This window comes from Pelobates fuscus, chromosome 4, assembly GCF_036172605.1.
Source record: "Pelobates fuscus isolate aPelFus1 chromosome 4, aPelFus1.pri, whole genome shotgun sequence".
Taxonomy (NCBI): domain Eukaryota; kingdom Metazoa; phylum Chordata; class Amphibia; order Anura; family Pelobatidae; genus Pelobates; species Pelobates fuscus.
This window is the reverse complement of record NC_086320.1, coordinates 51,199,636-51,217,800: the sequence shown is the minus strand read 5'-3', so window position 1 is coordinate 51,217,800 and position 18,165 is coordinate 51,199,636. Positions and strand designations below refer to the sequence as shown.

Sequence of the window (18,165 nt, the reverse complement as noted above, 5' to 3'; positions counted from 1 at the left end):
TAGATCCTCTAAAATATTGATACTATATAAAGAGTAATAATAATCTTTGGAGTTTTTTTTCAATAAACAAAAAAAAAGCTGAGAATAAAAACAAAATGGTTTTGACCTAAAATGTCATGATTTCTGCTTTCAATTCACTGAACTCACAGTTTAATGAATAAACCCTTTTGTGTATATAAATCTTGTGTCAGATAAACAGTGATAGTAACAGCTGGGTTTGACAAAGTGATACAGAGTTTCCCAGATATTATGGGCTAAGCAAGTGAGCAGTGTGTACAGCACGGGTTTTAACGCCCACTAAGTTGGAACACCAATCCTCATTAGCATTTGACACAATGAGTTTACAACGCAAAGCAAGAAGCAATCATACAATAACAGGAATAATAAAAAAAAAAGTAATCATACAAAACTCACAAAAACATGCAAAAATGGTTACAGAAGATTTTTAGATATAGTAATTTGGGCTTTTGCATATTCCCAATTATCACAGATTTGACAGGATAATGCAGATTTTTGACGCAGGTTCCTCTCCACATGCCAGAGAAAAGTTTCCAATAATCGAGAGCGGATTTATTTTTTATTGTAAAATCACCAGTCATCTTGCAAAGCTCTTCTATAAAAGTACTGTAAATACTAGGTTATAGACCATGGACGAATGTCTGTGACTATTTCGTAGGCTTGATGAAAATTGCAGTTGCTGGAAATTGGGTTTATGAAAAGGTAAAATCTCCGTAGCTACAGGGGCCTGCAGCTCCCATAAAGCATTAGTTCCTAGCTGCTAAAATGGCAAAGACTGACTGTCTCTTCCTCATCAATAGTGTAAACAACCTACACACACACAAATCACTTTATTACATATAAACTGCCTATCCACTAGGAAATTACACCACTGGGAATACCACCTAATTCAAACAGTGAGCAGCAAAGCGATGCCTACAGATCCTTAGAGGGACACTCCATTGCCCAAATAAAAAAAATAAAAATAAAACATACACTATTTAGTAGATATACCCCCAATCAAAATATGCATGCATTTCATCATGCATTGTTTCTTTGGGGATATGCAGCCTTTGCACAACACAGTAAAGGAGGAGACTATATTTAACATAAGAAAAACTACCACAAAAAGAGGACATAGTCTTAAATTAGAGGGACAAAGGTTTAAAAATAATATCAGGAAGTATTACTTTACTGAGAGGGTAGTGGATGCATGGAATAACCTTCCAGCTGCAGTGGTAGAGGTTAACACAGTAAAGGAGTTTAAGCATGCGTGGGATAGGCATAAGGCTATCCTAACTATAAGATAAGGCCAGGGACTAATGCAAGTATTTAGAAAATTGGGCAGACTAGATGGGCCGAATGGTTCTTATCTGCCGTCACATTCTATGTTTCTATGTTTCTCCCCTTCTAACCCCGCCCAGACTTTCTGTGGCTGTCCAATCAGAGACTTCTCAACACAACTCAATGAGAAGTCTTTGCAAGGCAGGTGCTCTGAGCAATTGCTGCCCCCTGAGTTTAGCTCCAGTGAGTTAAACAAACCAGGAAGTAACAGGATCGGTTGTCTGATTCACAGCCGAAGGGGTAGGAGGGAAGGAACAACAAGGACACTATAGTCACCAGAACAACTACAGCTTATTGAATTTGTTCTGGTGAGTAGAATCACTACCTTTCAGGGAAAATGCAGTGTTTACATTACAGCCTAGTGATAACTTCACTGACCACTCCCCAGATGGCTGTTAGAGATCCTTCATTGGTCATGGCTGCCTAAAATGCATCCAAACATTCAGTGTCTCCTCCCTCTGCATGCAGACACTGAACTTTCCTCATAGAGATTCATTGATTCAATTCATCTCTATGAGGAGATGCTGATTGGCCAGGGCTGTGTTTGAATCATTCTGGCTCTGCCCCTGATCTGCCTCCTTGTCAGTCTCAGCCAATCCTATGGGGAAGCATTGTGATTGGATCAGGCCACCACTTCTGATGATGTCAGCAGACAACTTGTTTTTCTGAGGGAAACAGCATGCAGAGTTACAGCTTCAGGTTTGAATACAGTAAGATTTTGCTATGGAGGCATGAGGGGCCCAGGAGGGATAGATGGTGGTTTTAATACCATAGGGTCAGGAATCCATAGTATATATAGTGATCCTTATATTTATAAGAGTACCAATTTCTATTGAAATCTGCACTTCTTGTAAAATGAAAAGAGGACACACTCTCCACACATAAAGTTTCTGCAAATGGACAGTTTGTGATGAGACATGCTAAGCAATAACATCTTATATGTATACAACTGCAGGTTAAACAAACAGATATTCTAACAGGTTTTGCAGGACTACAACATCCATGATGCTCTGCTAACCCGCCTGTAGTAGGGAGTGTTGTATAACAAGAGTTGAATATATCACTATATATTTGACCTTTCCCTACAGTATTGCCAATGACATATTGCAGTTTAAGAAATATATTTCCATTTTCATGAGCATTATGAAATACGAACTGGTGAAAAAAAAAAAAATGACAAATAGCACCAAGCAGTAATAGCATTTCTCAGTTAATAAAAAATAATTGTCACCTACCTGGTCCATCCCATCCACCCGTCTCAGTTTTGGGTTGAATCGTTTTTTCTGACTGTGCTTCACCATCTGACTCTGTGGTGTCATGGCTGCCATCCTCATCTCCTATATCAGATAGAAACAATTAAATTAATGTTAGCAACATTATGACATTCTTTTACAGATTGTTTTCATTTTAGAAAAGAGCAAAACCATAAGATTGCCACTGGTGACAATGGATTCCCAAGAAACAGAGTCTGTGTCTGTTAGGAATGCAGAGATTTCTTAGAATTTTCAGTAATGGTGCACAGATCATACTGATTGCTATTGCAGGGATACATGATGTTACCATTCACATCGCAGAAACCTTTGTTTATCAAATCCATATATTGCATGCGTCACATGCTTCGAATGTCCATCCACACTAAGTTCTTTAACTTTTATGTACCCACAAGGCCATCCTTTTGTATTTGCCTCTCCCAGCATACTTTTCAAAATTTGAAATGGACAGAGTGGGACATTTTAATTTTAGGGGTTTGAGAGTCGGTGTGGCTGTTCTGAGAAATTTGAGGTGACTTACTAATAAAAATACATTTAAAAAAAAATGTAATTTACAACAAGAACAATGTACCTTATTTACACAGGGTGATTTCTAAACACTTTTATTGTAGTTTAGACACATTACTGTAGCATTATTGTTGTGGAGCTCTGTTATACACACACCAACAATATGGAGCTCCTAGAAAGGAGGTATATTAGGGTAGAAAAGAGGGACAGTGGGATTTGGGTCCAAAATAGGGACTGTCCCTTCTAAATAGAGACACTTGGCAATACCAAGTCAAAAGAAACAATTTGTGCAACAACATTTGCACAGCATAGATTGTTGGATACTATGTGAATCAGCTGGGGGTGAGTAAAGAAACTGCATATATGTGTGAGAGCTCTATATAAAGTGCAAATCCACCGTGCAGAAACCCTGCAATATGCGAGCTTTGTAAATAAAAGGGTCCCTTTATTGTCAAGGTGTTCGATAACAGCATGGTGGCAGTGGGAAATGCACCAGCCAATGTATGGTTTGAAATTCAGTTGTGGTGAAATAGTAAATTATCCAGTGTTTGCCAGTAAATAAGCTGCAGAATATTAGTAAAGTAGCTGCGGTTAATTTGCATATTAGTTATACTGAGCTGGTACAGTAAAAGGAATATGTAGCTGATTTAGCTGCAGCAAGAAAGTTTACCATCCGAAATATGTAAATACAATTGTTGCAGTGAGTAGTTAAATAGATGCAGCACATTAGTAAATAGGTACAGTTTGTCGGAAACCGCTATGCACTGCACTTACTACAGGGATAATAAGTAAATTAAGCACGTACTTATCATAACAATAACATATGTTATCTGCTGCTAAGCTTAACTTAGTGCTAGTTTGCAATATACAGTGGGACCTCGGTTTACAAATTTATTTGTGTTCTCCGGGACGTTTCCTATTGCGAAAAATTTGTAAACCGAAATGCGGTTTCCCATAGGAATGCATTGAAAACCAATGAATCCGTTCTTGAGGTCAGAAAAAAGTCAAAATGAGCTGGCATGGAAACCAACCCACAATGCAGAACACACAGTAACAGGCATGGAAACAACGAAGCTCAGCTCCCTACCTTTCCACAGCTTGAGAAATGCACCAAAAAGTCCCAAAACTGCAAACCATATCCAGAATGGCTCCAACACCTCTACACTCGATGCCACGTGCTACCCACAGGCTCCAGCATGCAGGGTACGGTGCTATAAACCTCCCAGGTGCAATGCATCCTGGGGAAACTTGCTTTGTATTGCGAAAAAAAATTGTAAACCGAGGCATTATTTTCAATGGATTTTCATTTCTAAACCGAAAATTATGTTAACCGAGGCGTTTGTAAACCGAGGTCCCACTGTACACAGAATGAGTATTTTAGAGAGTTCTTTTGCATTGTACATATTAATGCAAGTGACCCTATCAAGTTGTCTTCATAGACTTCTCTGAGTCAAGCTAAACTGTTCAGTTTTATATTAGTTAAACATCCTTAGTTATGCTTCAACCTGCAGCTCTCACTAGACCTAATACTGAGGTTTTAGGATTACATAAGAATGTATTTATATTCACATTAGTGAGATTTCTGTCTGTCAATAATCTGCCCAGTAACCAGCACCAGATTATAACGAGCTACCCCCATGGATTTTTTAATATTTCAAGCTTGATCCCACTCTGTAAATTAATGCGTACACTTTTAAATCTTGTGATTTAACGTTCTCCTCTCTTCCAAACTCAGAGTAGTTTTATCAGACAAGACTTTTATAATAGTTGCACAGTGCCAAACTCTGTTTACATTCATATTTGATTTTCCTCTGCACATTGTAATCCTTTGTTTAAACATCTAGTAAGCATTTCTGATTTCATATATATATACATCCCTTCAGTATTTCTGTGATGTTTTTTTTTTTTTATTACGTGTGTATTACTTTTCTGTTATATCACAATTTCCTTTTCAAAGATCTAGGGGGAAATCTGGCATACAAAAAAAAAATCAATTGTACTACTTTTATTACACAGACTAATCTTAGAAGTAAAAAATAAATGTGCAACGTAAAATATCAGCTGAGAATATGAAGCTTTTAGAGTTTAAGTGCAAAGTGACTAAATTATGATTAATAGGAAATACATGTGGCTTCAGTGTTTTTATTCTACAAACAAAAAAAATGAGTGACCGGACCGCTTTAATGACTGCTGGGCTACATGGAACTGACAAGCAACGTTTTCTATATATACACCTGGTTACATCAACTGGTCAATTGCTATATAGAAGCTTGGTGTTAGGCTTTAAAAGGTTAGTATGTAAGTGGTTCTAGGTCAGCCAATATTGCAAGTTCTCAGTTACATAAGTAACCTTAGGAAAAAAAATGACTACTAATACAGCTCATTAGTCTACTGCAATTAGCACTCCACTGATTCCATAATATTAACCAGCATGCACCTAGCCTCTTTGTTCACAATTAATAGCCCATTTTTGTTGTTTTATATGTTTCAGTAGTAAAAAACAGAGGGGGGCTTTTCACAGAGTATTATAAATATACCATCTATGCCACTTGCATAATGAGATTAAACAGATGTGTTATTGAAAAAGAATATCTTAAATACCAGAATAAACCCAATTCATTTTATAACATACCATAAAAAGAGAAGTAGCATACTACACAACAAACGTAAAAATAACACAACAGCCAATGTCCCATATTTAACTTACTGATTGAAATCAATGTTTAAATAACTGTATCCTGGTACTTAATGGGGTAATTTACTGAGCTTATGACTTGCATATGCAGACTACAGGGACTTTTCATTGTGTCATGGGTGAATATTAGTGATGTCCCGAACGGTTCGCTGGCGAATAGTTCCTGGCGAACATAGCGTGTTCACGTTCGCCACGGATGGCGAATATATGCAATGTTCGGTCCGCCCCCTATTTTTTTTTGTGGTCTTTCAGACAAATTTACTAATACTAAGTAAAAATTTCAAGCCATCCAATCACAGTGCTCTGTGTCATTTTACACAGCGTGGGAAAGTTCTTTGGAATTTTCCCACGCTGTGTAAAATGACAAAGAGCACTCTGATTGGCTTAAACCAGCCAATCAGAGTGTTCTTAGCCTAATTGCAGGGCGTGGCAAGGCTTTATAAGCCTTCCCCCGCCCTGCAGAGCTCAGTCTGCGCGGAGCCCTCCATGGGTGAAGATGGATTTTTTTTTTTTTTTTTTTTTTTTTTTAATTGCGTCGGTTATTATGGTTTTTTATTTGGCCTTTTTTGGGCTGAAAAAAGATTTTAGAAGAAAGAAAACATTGAATGGTGAGTTGTTTTTATCTAATTTTTTTACAGGTTTTTAGTTAAAGCTCATTATTTTTAGGGTGAGGGGGGTAGGTAGGGGGATAATTTTTTTTGGGGGGGGAGGGGGTGACTAAGGTCCCCCCCCATTTGTATTTATGGCCCCCACCCATAGCTCAGGGGTGGGGGCCAGGGGGGGGGACAGCAGGTCCCCCCCTTATTGTTTTTTTTAGGGCCCCCACCCACGGCTCAGGGTGGGGGCCAGTAGGTCCCCTCCTTATTGTTATTTCTAGGGCCCCCACCCACCGCTCAGGGTGGAGAGTAGGTCACCCCCCCTTCAATCACTATTGTGGCCAGAAAGAGTCCTGTGGGTTTTAAAATTTGCCTGCCTATTGAAGTCTATGGCGGTTCGCCCGGTTCGCGAACATTTGCGGAAGTTCGCGTTCGCGGTCCGCGAACCGAAAATTTTATGTTCGCTACATCACTAGTGAATATGTTTTTGGACTGTTTTTCATATTTTTATTAATGTGCACAGTGTCCACATATTGTATTCTACTTTGATCTAATATCTTTACTGTACTATATAAAGAGCCAGGAAACCTGTTTCAATCTTAGTGGAAGCCTCCTGTATAAGTTACCCGAGCCAATTCATCTTAATGAAGGGAGATGGGTGCAGTGGTCATTTAGTTTGAACCTTGCAAAAAACATTGCAAGTCTATTTTTTAGAAGCCGTAATGTTTACATTACAATCCACCCTCTAATTTCTATCTTCCTGACCGCCACTAGAGGCGCCTCCACTGCACTGACTGAGTATGCGGGTGCTCATATGAAATCATTGCATTTAAATGCTTTTTATGTCAAGCAATTGAATGCGCAGGCACCACTCACTGCGCATATGCACCAGTTTTCAATAGTCCTCTATGAGGGGCATTGGATTAGTCATCAGCTCGAGAGACAGATTCTGACGCAGAAGGCAGAGCGGCTGGCAAAGTCTGATGAGTCTCAGAGCTGGAATAAATGAAAGTTAAAAAAAAAAAGGTTTTCTACTGAAAATGGGGTTGGGGCCATATAGCCTAGCACAATCTTGCAAATAAGGCACTATAGCGTTACAGCGTTCCTTTAAGCCACTTAGCTGCATGTGCACCAAGATTAAGACCCATATTCTTCAGTTAAAAGATACATCAGCGATCCATACTTCCAGGTAAATATAAACCACCTTCATTAGCCTCCTTCTGGTATCTAATGGGCTCTTTTTGCACCAATAAATACCTCATTATGGGTCATTGTCTTGGTTTTGATTAATATGAAATGATTCATCCTATTGAGAAACCACAATAATTAAATGTGGACCCATTTTTGGATCTTTTATTGAATACCATCTTTAAAAATATAATATAATATAAATGTAAAAAATATGATAAATGAAAGTTTTATGAAATATCCTATGGTTTAATTTCAAAGGGACGAACACTGAACAGGTTAATATTTTCACCTAATTTACCTAACAAACATACTGAACAAAAGTAATATGTATTACGAAATAGTATCGGACTGTGGAAAGGACAGGCCCTGCCATGAAGATTATATCCACCCTGCGGGTTGGGTCTGCTGCCAGCAAATACAAAGGGCGTTCAATCAGCACTATCAGTGATCTATCAATGTCTTTATTCAAGCCAAATCCACAGAAAACAAGGAGTCAAAGATTCAGGTCAATAAGCTTAAAGGCGATTTGCACACACATCTCCTACAGCAAGGTAAACACCAAAGTCATATCGGCTTTTCCGTTTCCTCCATTTAATTCTTTATTTTTCCTCAACTTGTAATCAGGGCTACGCAACCTCCAGGACTCTGGCTGCTGTGAACGTAGACTCAGACTAACGGCTGTCCATGCATAATCGGTGTCGATAGAGTGCCAAAAGGGGGTTAAATAATATCAATTTGGCATAAAAAAGATGTGCAGTTAGCATCATTTTCAATTTTCAAATGTTTTTTGTTTTTTTTTATTTGATCTTTTTATGCTTGCGAATTCTGGAGAAAAATAACAACTTGGTTATCATTTGCACGCATGCTCAACACCATGTACCAGGACAGTGCAAACAAAGTACCCAATGTGTCAGGGTGATATTCACATGCCAATGTGATTGCAGGTTTGGAAGAAAAGGCATCAGCTATAGTTACACCCTTAAGTATTAATGAAGCTCTATTCCCTAACTTTTAAATCTTTATTGGGGAAACAAATATTGGTATGGGTCAGAGGTTCTCAACCCAGTCCTCAAGGACCCCGAACTGTCCAGGATTTAGGGATTACCCTGTTGTGTCTAATGTGTTTGTTCCCCCCACTCCCCCCTAAAAACACATTAGACACAGCAGGGTAATCCCTAAATCCTGGACAGTTCAGGGGTCCTTGAGGACTGGGTTGAGAACCCCTGGTATAGATATAAGTGATGTATTTTCATTATATCAATTCAGTGTTAAGCACGCAAACTGCCAGGGTCACAAAACACTCATTCAAAGCTACCTACAGAGTGACTCATATTAAACAGGACCTGATTTCATATTAGAAGCCTGTAAAATAGCATGTCTCCAAAAACAGCGTATCTCAAGACTCGTCAAATATATGGTCAAATTCCCTTGTGGCATTTTTAGAACTACCATCCTAAAAATACCACAAAAATTTAAAAGTGAGTATATATGTCAACATAATATAGGTACGATTATACTGAACATCTGTACTAAACATGGCTCAGCAGGATGTTAAATTGCTGCCTGTAAAGAGTCCCCATGTTGTATCCATTTTGCCCAGAGTCCATCCATTCTTCTCCCCTTCCCGTTTGGCTAATAGAATTAACCCATAATGCACTGAAAAACAGAGAAACGCTATTTTAAAAAGAATTTGAGGATCAAATGGGTTTTGCATGGGCTATGTTTTTTCCAACATATTAAATAAAAAATAAATCATCATATTTGTTTCTTCTGTCATTTGTTTAGGAGAGTTTTACGCAGTCAATCAATGCATTCTCCTACTTATACAGAGCAAATATACACAAATTTTTATGAAAAATATGCAATAGATTAACAACTTTCACATTACAATGAATAGCTACTGGTCACCTCTATTGTAAATGTTTTCAACAGTTTGAAGGGACGAGACACTCTTTGCATTATGCTTTGTATCAAAAACTATTTCAGAATCTGAACTTTTTGAGGCACAATCACACGTTTCCTTTTAATTTTACTGTACCTTTGTTACAAAAATATTCTTCACAGGTCATATTCTCTGACTCAAACTCAGTTGTAAAGTTTTCCTCCAAAGGAAAGTCTTCTTTAGAGACAATATCATTTTCTTCTGACAAACAGTCTTCTTCATCTTCCTCAATTGCATCCTCAAGTGGCCCTTAAAATAAAAGTTAGATAGATAAACACGGGTACCCTTCCTTATTTTTTTACCACAACTCCAATAAAGCAGTTTGTAAATTAAAGAATATTCAACAAATATGCATTATTTTTCTTTTCTACGACCTGTTATCCGATAATAGTAAATCAAAATTGCATGTGTATGTATATATTACGGGCACCATACTTTTTTTAAATATCGTATAGGTGCAATTTAACATCCATAGGGTTTACAGCAGGGTTCATGGGTGAAAACACAGCCAAATAATTGATCAACATGAACCCTAAAATTACAGTTATATATATTATTACAAATATCCATAAAGATCAAAAATAATCCCCAGGCAGACCAATAGTATCTGCACAGGGAGGTCTAGCTAAACCTTTACTTAAATATATTGATCATTTTTGTAAACCTTCAGTGGCGCAATTATCTACGTGCCTAAAGGACACACAGGCTTTTCTTCCGTGTATTAAGGATTTGGAGGTCACAGAAAATATAGTATCAACCTCTTTGGATGTTCAGAATTTGTGTATACTTATCCCCCATCATACAGGTTCAAAAGCCATGCCTGCTATAGCATTCTAAAATTTACAATGGTCCTTCCAATAATTTGTTTCTATCAGCATTGGAGTTAGTTCTACAGCCCCAACTTATGCTAATGCAACATGCAAGAATTTGAGATTGAACATATTTTAAGTCCTGAAGGCGTAAATATCTTTATATATCTTCTATTTGTGGCTGACATTTCTCTCGTATGGTGAGACAATGAGGAGTCTCTACAAGCCATGAAGGAAAAATATAATTGGGAACCACATCCAGGCCGAGTAAATTTGACAAAGTCTCCACAAAGCATAATTATTAGACATTGATGTCTACAAGCAAGGATGTAAACTAACTTGCACTTTATTCAGGAAAGTTACGGATCGTAACCCCATTGTTACAAGCATACAGCTTTCACCTGAGACATCTCAACGAATTCTTATCATCACAATTTCTCAGAGTATGGAGAAATAGCTCAGATGAAAACGTAGCTCATAAACAATTGCATCATATGTTTAACCCCTTAAGGACTGAGCCAAATGTACACATTTTGATCAAAATAAAACGTAAACAAAACTTGGAACTTTGACTATATATCTGTTTAACCGTAATTCACCTCTTTCATATCAAGTGCACCCACCCTTCGTATATATCATTTTATTCAGGAGAAATAGGGCTTTCATTTAACATCAAAATATTTAGATATAAAACATAATTTAATATAAATAAAATATTTAAAGACTTGGAGAAATTAAGAAATTTAATTTTTTAGTTCTGCATGACATTTTAACTGTGAATGTCACAATCCTGTTTGCTTTTACTGCAATAAAATACACATATTTGTATTCAGTGATGTCTCACTTGTAAAATAGTACCCCCTATGTACAGGTTTTATGGTGTTTTGAGAAGTTACAGGGTCAAATATAGCATGTTACATTTTTTTTACATTGAAATTCGCCAGATTGGTTATGTTGCCTTTGAGACCGTATGGTAGCCCAGGTATGAGAATTACCCTCATGATGGCATACCATTCGCAAAAGTAGACAACCCAAGGTATTGCAAATAGGGTATGTCCAGTCTTTTTTTAGTAGCCACTTAGTCACAAACACTGGCCAAAGTTAGTGTTAATATTTGTTTGTGTGTGAAAAATGCAAAAAGCTAATTTGAATGCCAATTTTGGCCAGTGTTTGTGACTAAGAGGCTACTAAAAAGACTCGACATACCCCATTTGCAATACATTGGGCTGTCTACTAAAAATTCTACAATGGCTATCACAGTCACCTGACTTGAACCCCGTAGAAAATCTCTGGTGGGATTTGAAGAAGGCAGTTGTAGCATGCAAACACAAGAATATTACTGAACTGGAGGCAATGACTCATGAGCAATGGGCTAAGATTTATCAGGAACACTGTTACAAGATGATGTCTGGCCATGCATCAGGTTTACAGCAGGTCATAACACCAAAAGGGTGCTCTACTATGCACTACAGATGCATAATGAATTAGAATAATTATGAGACTGGAGAAGTCATTATAAGTTGCATTTTCAGTAGAATTTGGGGAAACCACTTGAAGCATCCATTGTGTTGAGTTATTTAAATTGCTTTTGTTTGATTTGTTCATTGCAAACAGCTGAAAGTTTGTACATTTTGACAATAAACCTGATTTTCAATAAGGGTTGAATAATTCTGATTACGATTGTATATGATCAGCTGTTTTATCAAATATGTATTATTGGGTTTTTTTAAGCAATAGAACACCTGTTTGGGTGTTATTCCTCCTTTTTATAATAATTGACTTAGATTAAACTGAATTATTGGCTGGCCATATAATATGTTTATATGGGTAGGGGACAGTAAATCACATTATCACCTAATTTATCACTTTAGGTTCACTGTTTATCGGATTCCACGTAGGATCGTGATGCCAGTTATAACTTGCAATTGAAGTTGTAAGATAATTTGTAAGTTATATGTAACAATACTTACATACAGTTTTTGTTCACTTTGAGAATTCACATGTTCTGATACAGAACAGATTCTTATATACCAAGGGTAGGCAACCTACGGCACGTGTGCCATGCAGTGCACTCAAGGTGTCTTTGCTTGGCACTCAAGGATGCTAAAGCCAAACAGGCTCTGGCCTATCAGGTGTCTCAGGGAAACTTCAGATATCTGCTAATACAAAAAGGTGGTGATGGGCAATCCGCAATTTATGTATTGTAGCACGAAGAGGAAGTGATCACAGATCACTTCCTCCCAGCACGTGGGAATCTACACTGTAGCAGAACAGCCCGCAGCTGCTGTAGCAGCTCCTGTCCTTGAGCTGTACCTGGCCAGCCTGGTCCCCACTGGAACCCAGGGAAGCCACCCACACTGCTAGATATACACGGAGCTGCAGAATAACCCTCCCCTCATTCAAATAATACAAACAGCCCACATACAAACACGACACACAATCCGCACAAACGTAACACCACTAACAATCCACATACACGCACACAACCCCACATGCAGCCTCTCACATGCAATACCCCAAACAACCCCACACAAACACACACTGCCAAACACATATCCATACACACACACAATTCTACAAGCAGCCCCCATACACAGCCCACATTCATAGGTATCATACACTACTCATGAACATATACAAAATAATAGCTCATATACACACAAATATAACGATACAAAGCAACTACAATATAAATAACACAAGCAGAATACAGCAACATACACACCTCCATTGGAAAAAAAATAGGACCGGCACACTACGGGACATCACAATCCTATTTCGGCACAGTGCTGCTAAAAGGTTGCCTACCCCTGTTATATACCAATTATAGGTTTCCGCAATTTGATGTACTCAAGTCACTGGGAGCGTGTTTTGGTTTCTATAGTTAGACACAAACAGCTTGCTTTATTAACCTTGTACAAACTCTAATGGATAACTAAAAGCAATATTTCTCCTTTAAAACATGAACATTGAAAATGTTTGAACGTATTTCTAATTATTACGACTGAGTATGGCTGTTGTGTGCTCTATTTGTATTTGTTTTCTAAGACCTGTTTATCAGGTGACAGCTACTCAGTCGAGACTTTTCATTTTGAAGCCCTTTTTATATACAATTTAAATTTGCCACCTGATTATTGCATTTATTTATTTAGTTGCAGGGAATGATATATCCAAATCACTTGTGCATCAGAGTCAGCAACAGGGTACTGTTTTTTTGTTTTTTTTAAATGTAATTTTATTTTGTTGATTTTGCTGATGCTTTTGTAGCTACTGACACCTGTGATATAAATCCAGCCTTAGGAATGGCCCCGTAGTAATAATGAATCTCTCATGTGACAGTGTGGGAGTATTAAAGTGGAAATCAACACTGAAACACATGGTGATTGTTTAGTACCTTTTAAACATTTTTTCCTACATTTTTTATCACACTTAGTGTCTGTGGAAAGGCTACACAGTTGTAGCATATTTGACAAAAAAAAAACAAGAGTTTTGCATCATCCCTATTAATATTCATGAATTAAAAAAAATAAATACAATTAAAGTGTATTTGGCCTACTGTAATTGAACAACCCAGGCCTATTAGATAGGCCAGAAAATGTAGCAAGTAGCTACAGGGCATTACATGTCAATTACAAAATATAGTTCTATAGTTGTTACACGGAATAGCCTTCCAGCGCAAATAGTAAAGGTTTAAATAGTATCAGGAATATAGAATTATTGAGATGTGCAGAAGGTTATCATAAAGAAAAATAATAATTAAAATCAGTCTGAAAAGTCACTGTGGGAGGACTAGAGAGCACCATAGGTTTCTATCTTCTGTCATATTCTTCGTGTGTATATTTTACACTTTCCTCCATAGGAGATGCTATTTTTATTGATTCTTGGTCTGAAGCAGTCTAACATGATGAAGATCACAGCTTGTGCACACTGTGATGACATCAGCCGCTGAATAGTTTGCCCAATAGCAACTGTCTGCTTAACAGGAACCCGGTCAGTTTATTCTGATACCATGGATTCTGAGGAGTCAATGACATGAGTATCTGACGTGTATGGTGGTTGTCAATGCATGTGAATGTGCTGTTGGGCAGAACACGGTGATCCTCAGAAGAGTGCTGCTACTGACCGAGTATCAGTTAAAATGTTACCAGTTAAGGAGGGAACATGAGGATGCCCCCACGGGAGTGACAATTTTCCTTTAAATTTTGCTATCTGTTTAATGAAAAATGCAGTACTGGAGTGGGTTATTAACCAATGGCTCTCCTACAGGTCTTTTTTTATTAAGCAGCGAGTTATGGTAAGTTGAGAACTGAACTGCAAAATTTAGACCAATATATCAGAGTAAGAAAAAAGCTGTCAACTGAACTGAACTGGAGATATTTTTTTAGCTAAGCTATTTTAGCCTACAATATGGTTGTTGGATTTAATGTGACCATAGCTCATTACTAAGAGAATGGACTTCTAGCATGTGATCAACTATAGTTTCAACAATCTACAGCCAAGCCAGGCTGGCATTATAGATCTAAAGCTGAGGATCAGCTTTCTTCATTCCAAGAACCAATGTTTCTTTTAATGTAAATTCTCAAGACTGTGTTCTGAGCTGCGCAGGGATCCGCATTGTAATGAGTGCTATCTCACGCTCACAACATAGCTCCTGCAAGTGAAGGAAGCTGTTTTACAAAGCGTAAGCAGGCAGTGTGCACTCACACTATACAAGAACAACTCAATGGGGGAGCAATGCGTATGCATATGATGTAAAAGATAACAGTGATATAGTCTGACTTTTATAGTAAGTTGTACACCTGAAGGAATAGCTTCCGGACACCTTGCCCACAACAATTAAGCTGTACTGAAATGGTGCTTGGTGCATCTCTGCGTGTGTTAAGGGGAAAATAAAAATACCTTTATATGTCCGAGTAATATATATCTTATGACCATTGCAAAATAAATTATTCCATACATTTAAAAGAAACTCAGAGAAAAGATAGACGTTCCTTCCAACACCTGACTACAAGAATTGACAAGCATGGCTGATACATATCCCACAGAGTACTTTAATGAAGGTGTGTTAGCATTATGGACATTGCAAGACTACATCAGACTAATGTAATTGCGCTTAACAGCAAGAATAAAGTATTATTTCTCAAGCCTTTAAAAAATCTATTTTAAATGAGCAAACTTGCTCCTCAAGCCACTCACTTTTTAACACGAGTTGCATCAGGGGATCTCGTAGGAAAGAAACATTTTTATTAATTTTTCTCTTATCGGCTGGAGAATGTTGCTTTTTCATTTACATTCTTTGCCTCCAGGTAGCAGAGTAGAGAATCATATACCAGAAATTTTTGATTAATTTCTTTCCATGTGTTCTGTTATTTCTTATATATAATTGATTTCTTTTGCTCGTAGCTGTACATCTATTTTATATCTGCACCTATTGCCTGCCTTCAATCAAGAAAGTTGAAGAAAATTACCTGAATTTTGTTAAGTTTATTAAAAAAAAGAGCTCTGTGAATATTTAAATTGTTAAGTTTATTAAAAAGAGCTGTGTGAATATTTAAATTGAGTTTTGAAATGCTAACGAAAGGAAGATATTACAGAATTTTAATAGTAGGTTGAATATGACCCACCGACATGTGCAGCAAGGGTCAAAAATTATTCAAATTGTTTCTTTACACTCAAAGAGCGATCCCTTTGATTTTTAAAAAATGGATTAATATTCTTCACTGCTCGGTCTTTTGACACTTCGGTGCATGACAGTATTAATTCTACTGGTGTATAAATTTTTCAAAGACCTTTGTGCTTTCATTTTCATGTATACTCTTAACTTATTTAACTTTGTGGATAAAGCTTTTATCGTGGCCTTTTGGACTTCCTTTTAAACTGGCCAAAATGCTGGATACATTTTTACAAAAATGTGCTTCCCTGTCTGAAATGCTAATTAATATGAGTTGTAACTTGTGGGTGCTTTTTATTTTGGGAACAATTGTACATAAGCTAAAATGTAGTCAAATACGCTGAAGGTTGGGAGTGGATGGAGTAAATCAGGGTTGGATTGGGAGGAAGTAGTTAATATCTCTAGGATCCCCTACATCGGGGTAGGCAACCATCAGCACTTCAGATGTTGTGGACTAACTATATCACCCATAATGCTCTTGCAGCCATATTGCTGTGAAAGCATCAAGGAAGATGTAGTCCACAACATCTGGAGTTACCAAGGTTGCTTACCCCTGTCTTGTGGTGGATATGAATGTTGGGGGGGAATTACTAGTTGTGGCGAAACCAACTTCGCCACTGTGAACTGGAGAAGCCTGGTTGCTAGCCTCCTGCCCTGCGACTATGGCCCCTGGACATATTTGGGGCATATTGTATTTTATCGTGCGACTGCTGGCCCTTTAAGTAAAGTGAATGGTATTTTATTGTACTGCTGCTGGCCCTTTAAGAACTGTCTGGGGACCTATTGAGACTTTGGGTAACAATACCCTTTAAGACTATGGCCCCTGAAAACGTATGGACTTTTATTGGTGTGTATGGCCCTTTAAGAACCGTCTGGGGACATATTGTGACTTTGGTGAACAATGCCCCTTTAAGACTATGTCCCCAGACCGGTAAAATAACTTGCCCCTGGCTTTCCCCCACTTGGTTCAGTAAATAGGGCTTACTGAACCAAGTGCCACACAGGCGGACCACCCAGAAGTTAAAGTGTGCAGGCAATTTACCTCCCAGGCTGTGAGGTTACTGCCGGTCAATTGCACGTGGCGGCGGCCATCTTGGTTTCCTCGAATGCGGTCAGCGGTGTATGCTAAAGATTCTGTGGAACTAAAATCGGCTACACATTCTGCCGAACACCGCTGACCCTTACCTTCTCCCATACGGAACTTGCAGCTCCAGAGACTAAGTCCCGTTCGAAATGTTTTTCGGCATGAAATTGACCGACCGCACAGCCCAAATCTATGGAACTGTTTTGGGCAGGAAATTGTGCTTGCGGTCGGTCATAAAGGACTTCCAGCTAACTTTTGATCCACTGGAGGGATTTGGCTGATTTTTGGAAGTGTTTATGTTTGATGTATGCTGAGTCTGAATATGCAACTTTTATTGAAATTGAATGTATGGTTTTAAAGTTACAGTGTGTGTGTAAAAACTGTATTTTTATTGTATGTAATAATTGGTTTAACTGTTTATCTGAGGGGAGGGAATGTGTGGGTTGCACCAGATGTGTGATTGGTGATTTTATGCCTCCCCCTGGGTGTGGCCTGTAAGTGTACAAGTGTAATAAAAGCCAGGCTGGATGAGCCAGTCCAGAGTTCCTGTTTTACCCTCAAAGTGATGTGTCGTCTCATTATTGGGGGGAAGGATTTATTGAGTGCTGTTCCAGTTGACTGCTAGGAGTACAAGCCTATTCGTATGGTTCCTATTCAATGGTCTACAGCATTCATATGCTTGGGAGAATTTAAAGGTTTCTCGGATTCGGTGATTGTGGTGTCTGCCAGAGTGCTTGGAGTCCTCAGGAAGCACTAGGAGCATCCATTAACGGAGGTACCAAGTCGGGGTGCCAGGTGATCCGTTACACTAGTATTCCTTGTTTGGGGATGAGGGAAGACAAAGAAGGAAAGGGAATAGAATACAGTATTAAAATACATAAAAATACCATAATGATGATTTTCAGTTGATTGTGAAGGACTAATATGAGAAGCAAAAAGATGGTACAGTACCAAACGAATCTTTAAAAGATATGGTAATTATATGTGCTTCACTCACATTTAGGTGAGCCTTTAGTGCTCAGAGTAGAACGTGACAGGGTATAATCCACAATTGATGT

General features: G+C 38.1%; 1 protein-coding gene across 3 annotated transcripts in view; it reads right to left on the bottom strand.

Annotated features, from left to right (window-relative positions):
* Positions 1-18,165, bottom strand: part of ZFPM2 (zinc finger protein, FOG family member 2) — a 318,084-nt gene that overhangs the window by 245,002 nt on the left and 54,917 nt on the right. For 2 of the 3 annotated variants that reach the window (XM_063451169.1, XM_063451170.1), the window contains exons 2-3: positions 9,640-9,792; positions 2,577-2,678 (exon numbers count right to left, since the gene is read on the bottom strand). In XM_063451169.1, the coding sequence (XP_063307239.1) occupies positions 2,577-2,678; positions 9,640-9,792 (255 nt within the window). The remainder of the gene's footprint in view (positions 1-2,576; positions 2,679-9,639; positions 9,793-18,165) is intronic. The other variant, XM_063451171.1, reaches the window with a different exon arrangement.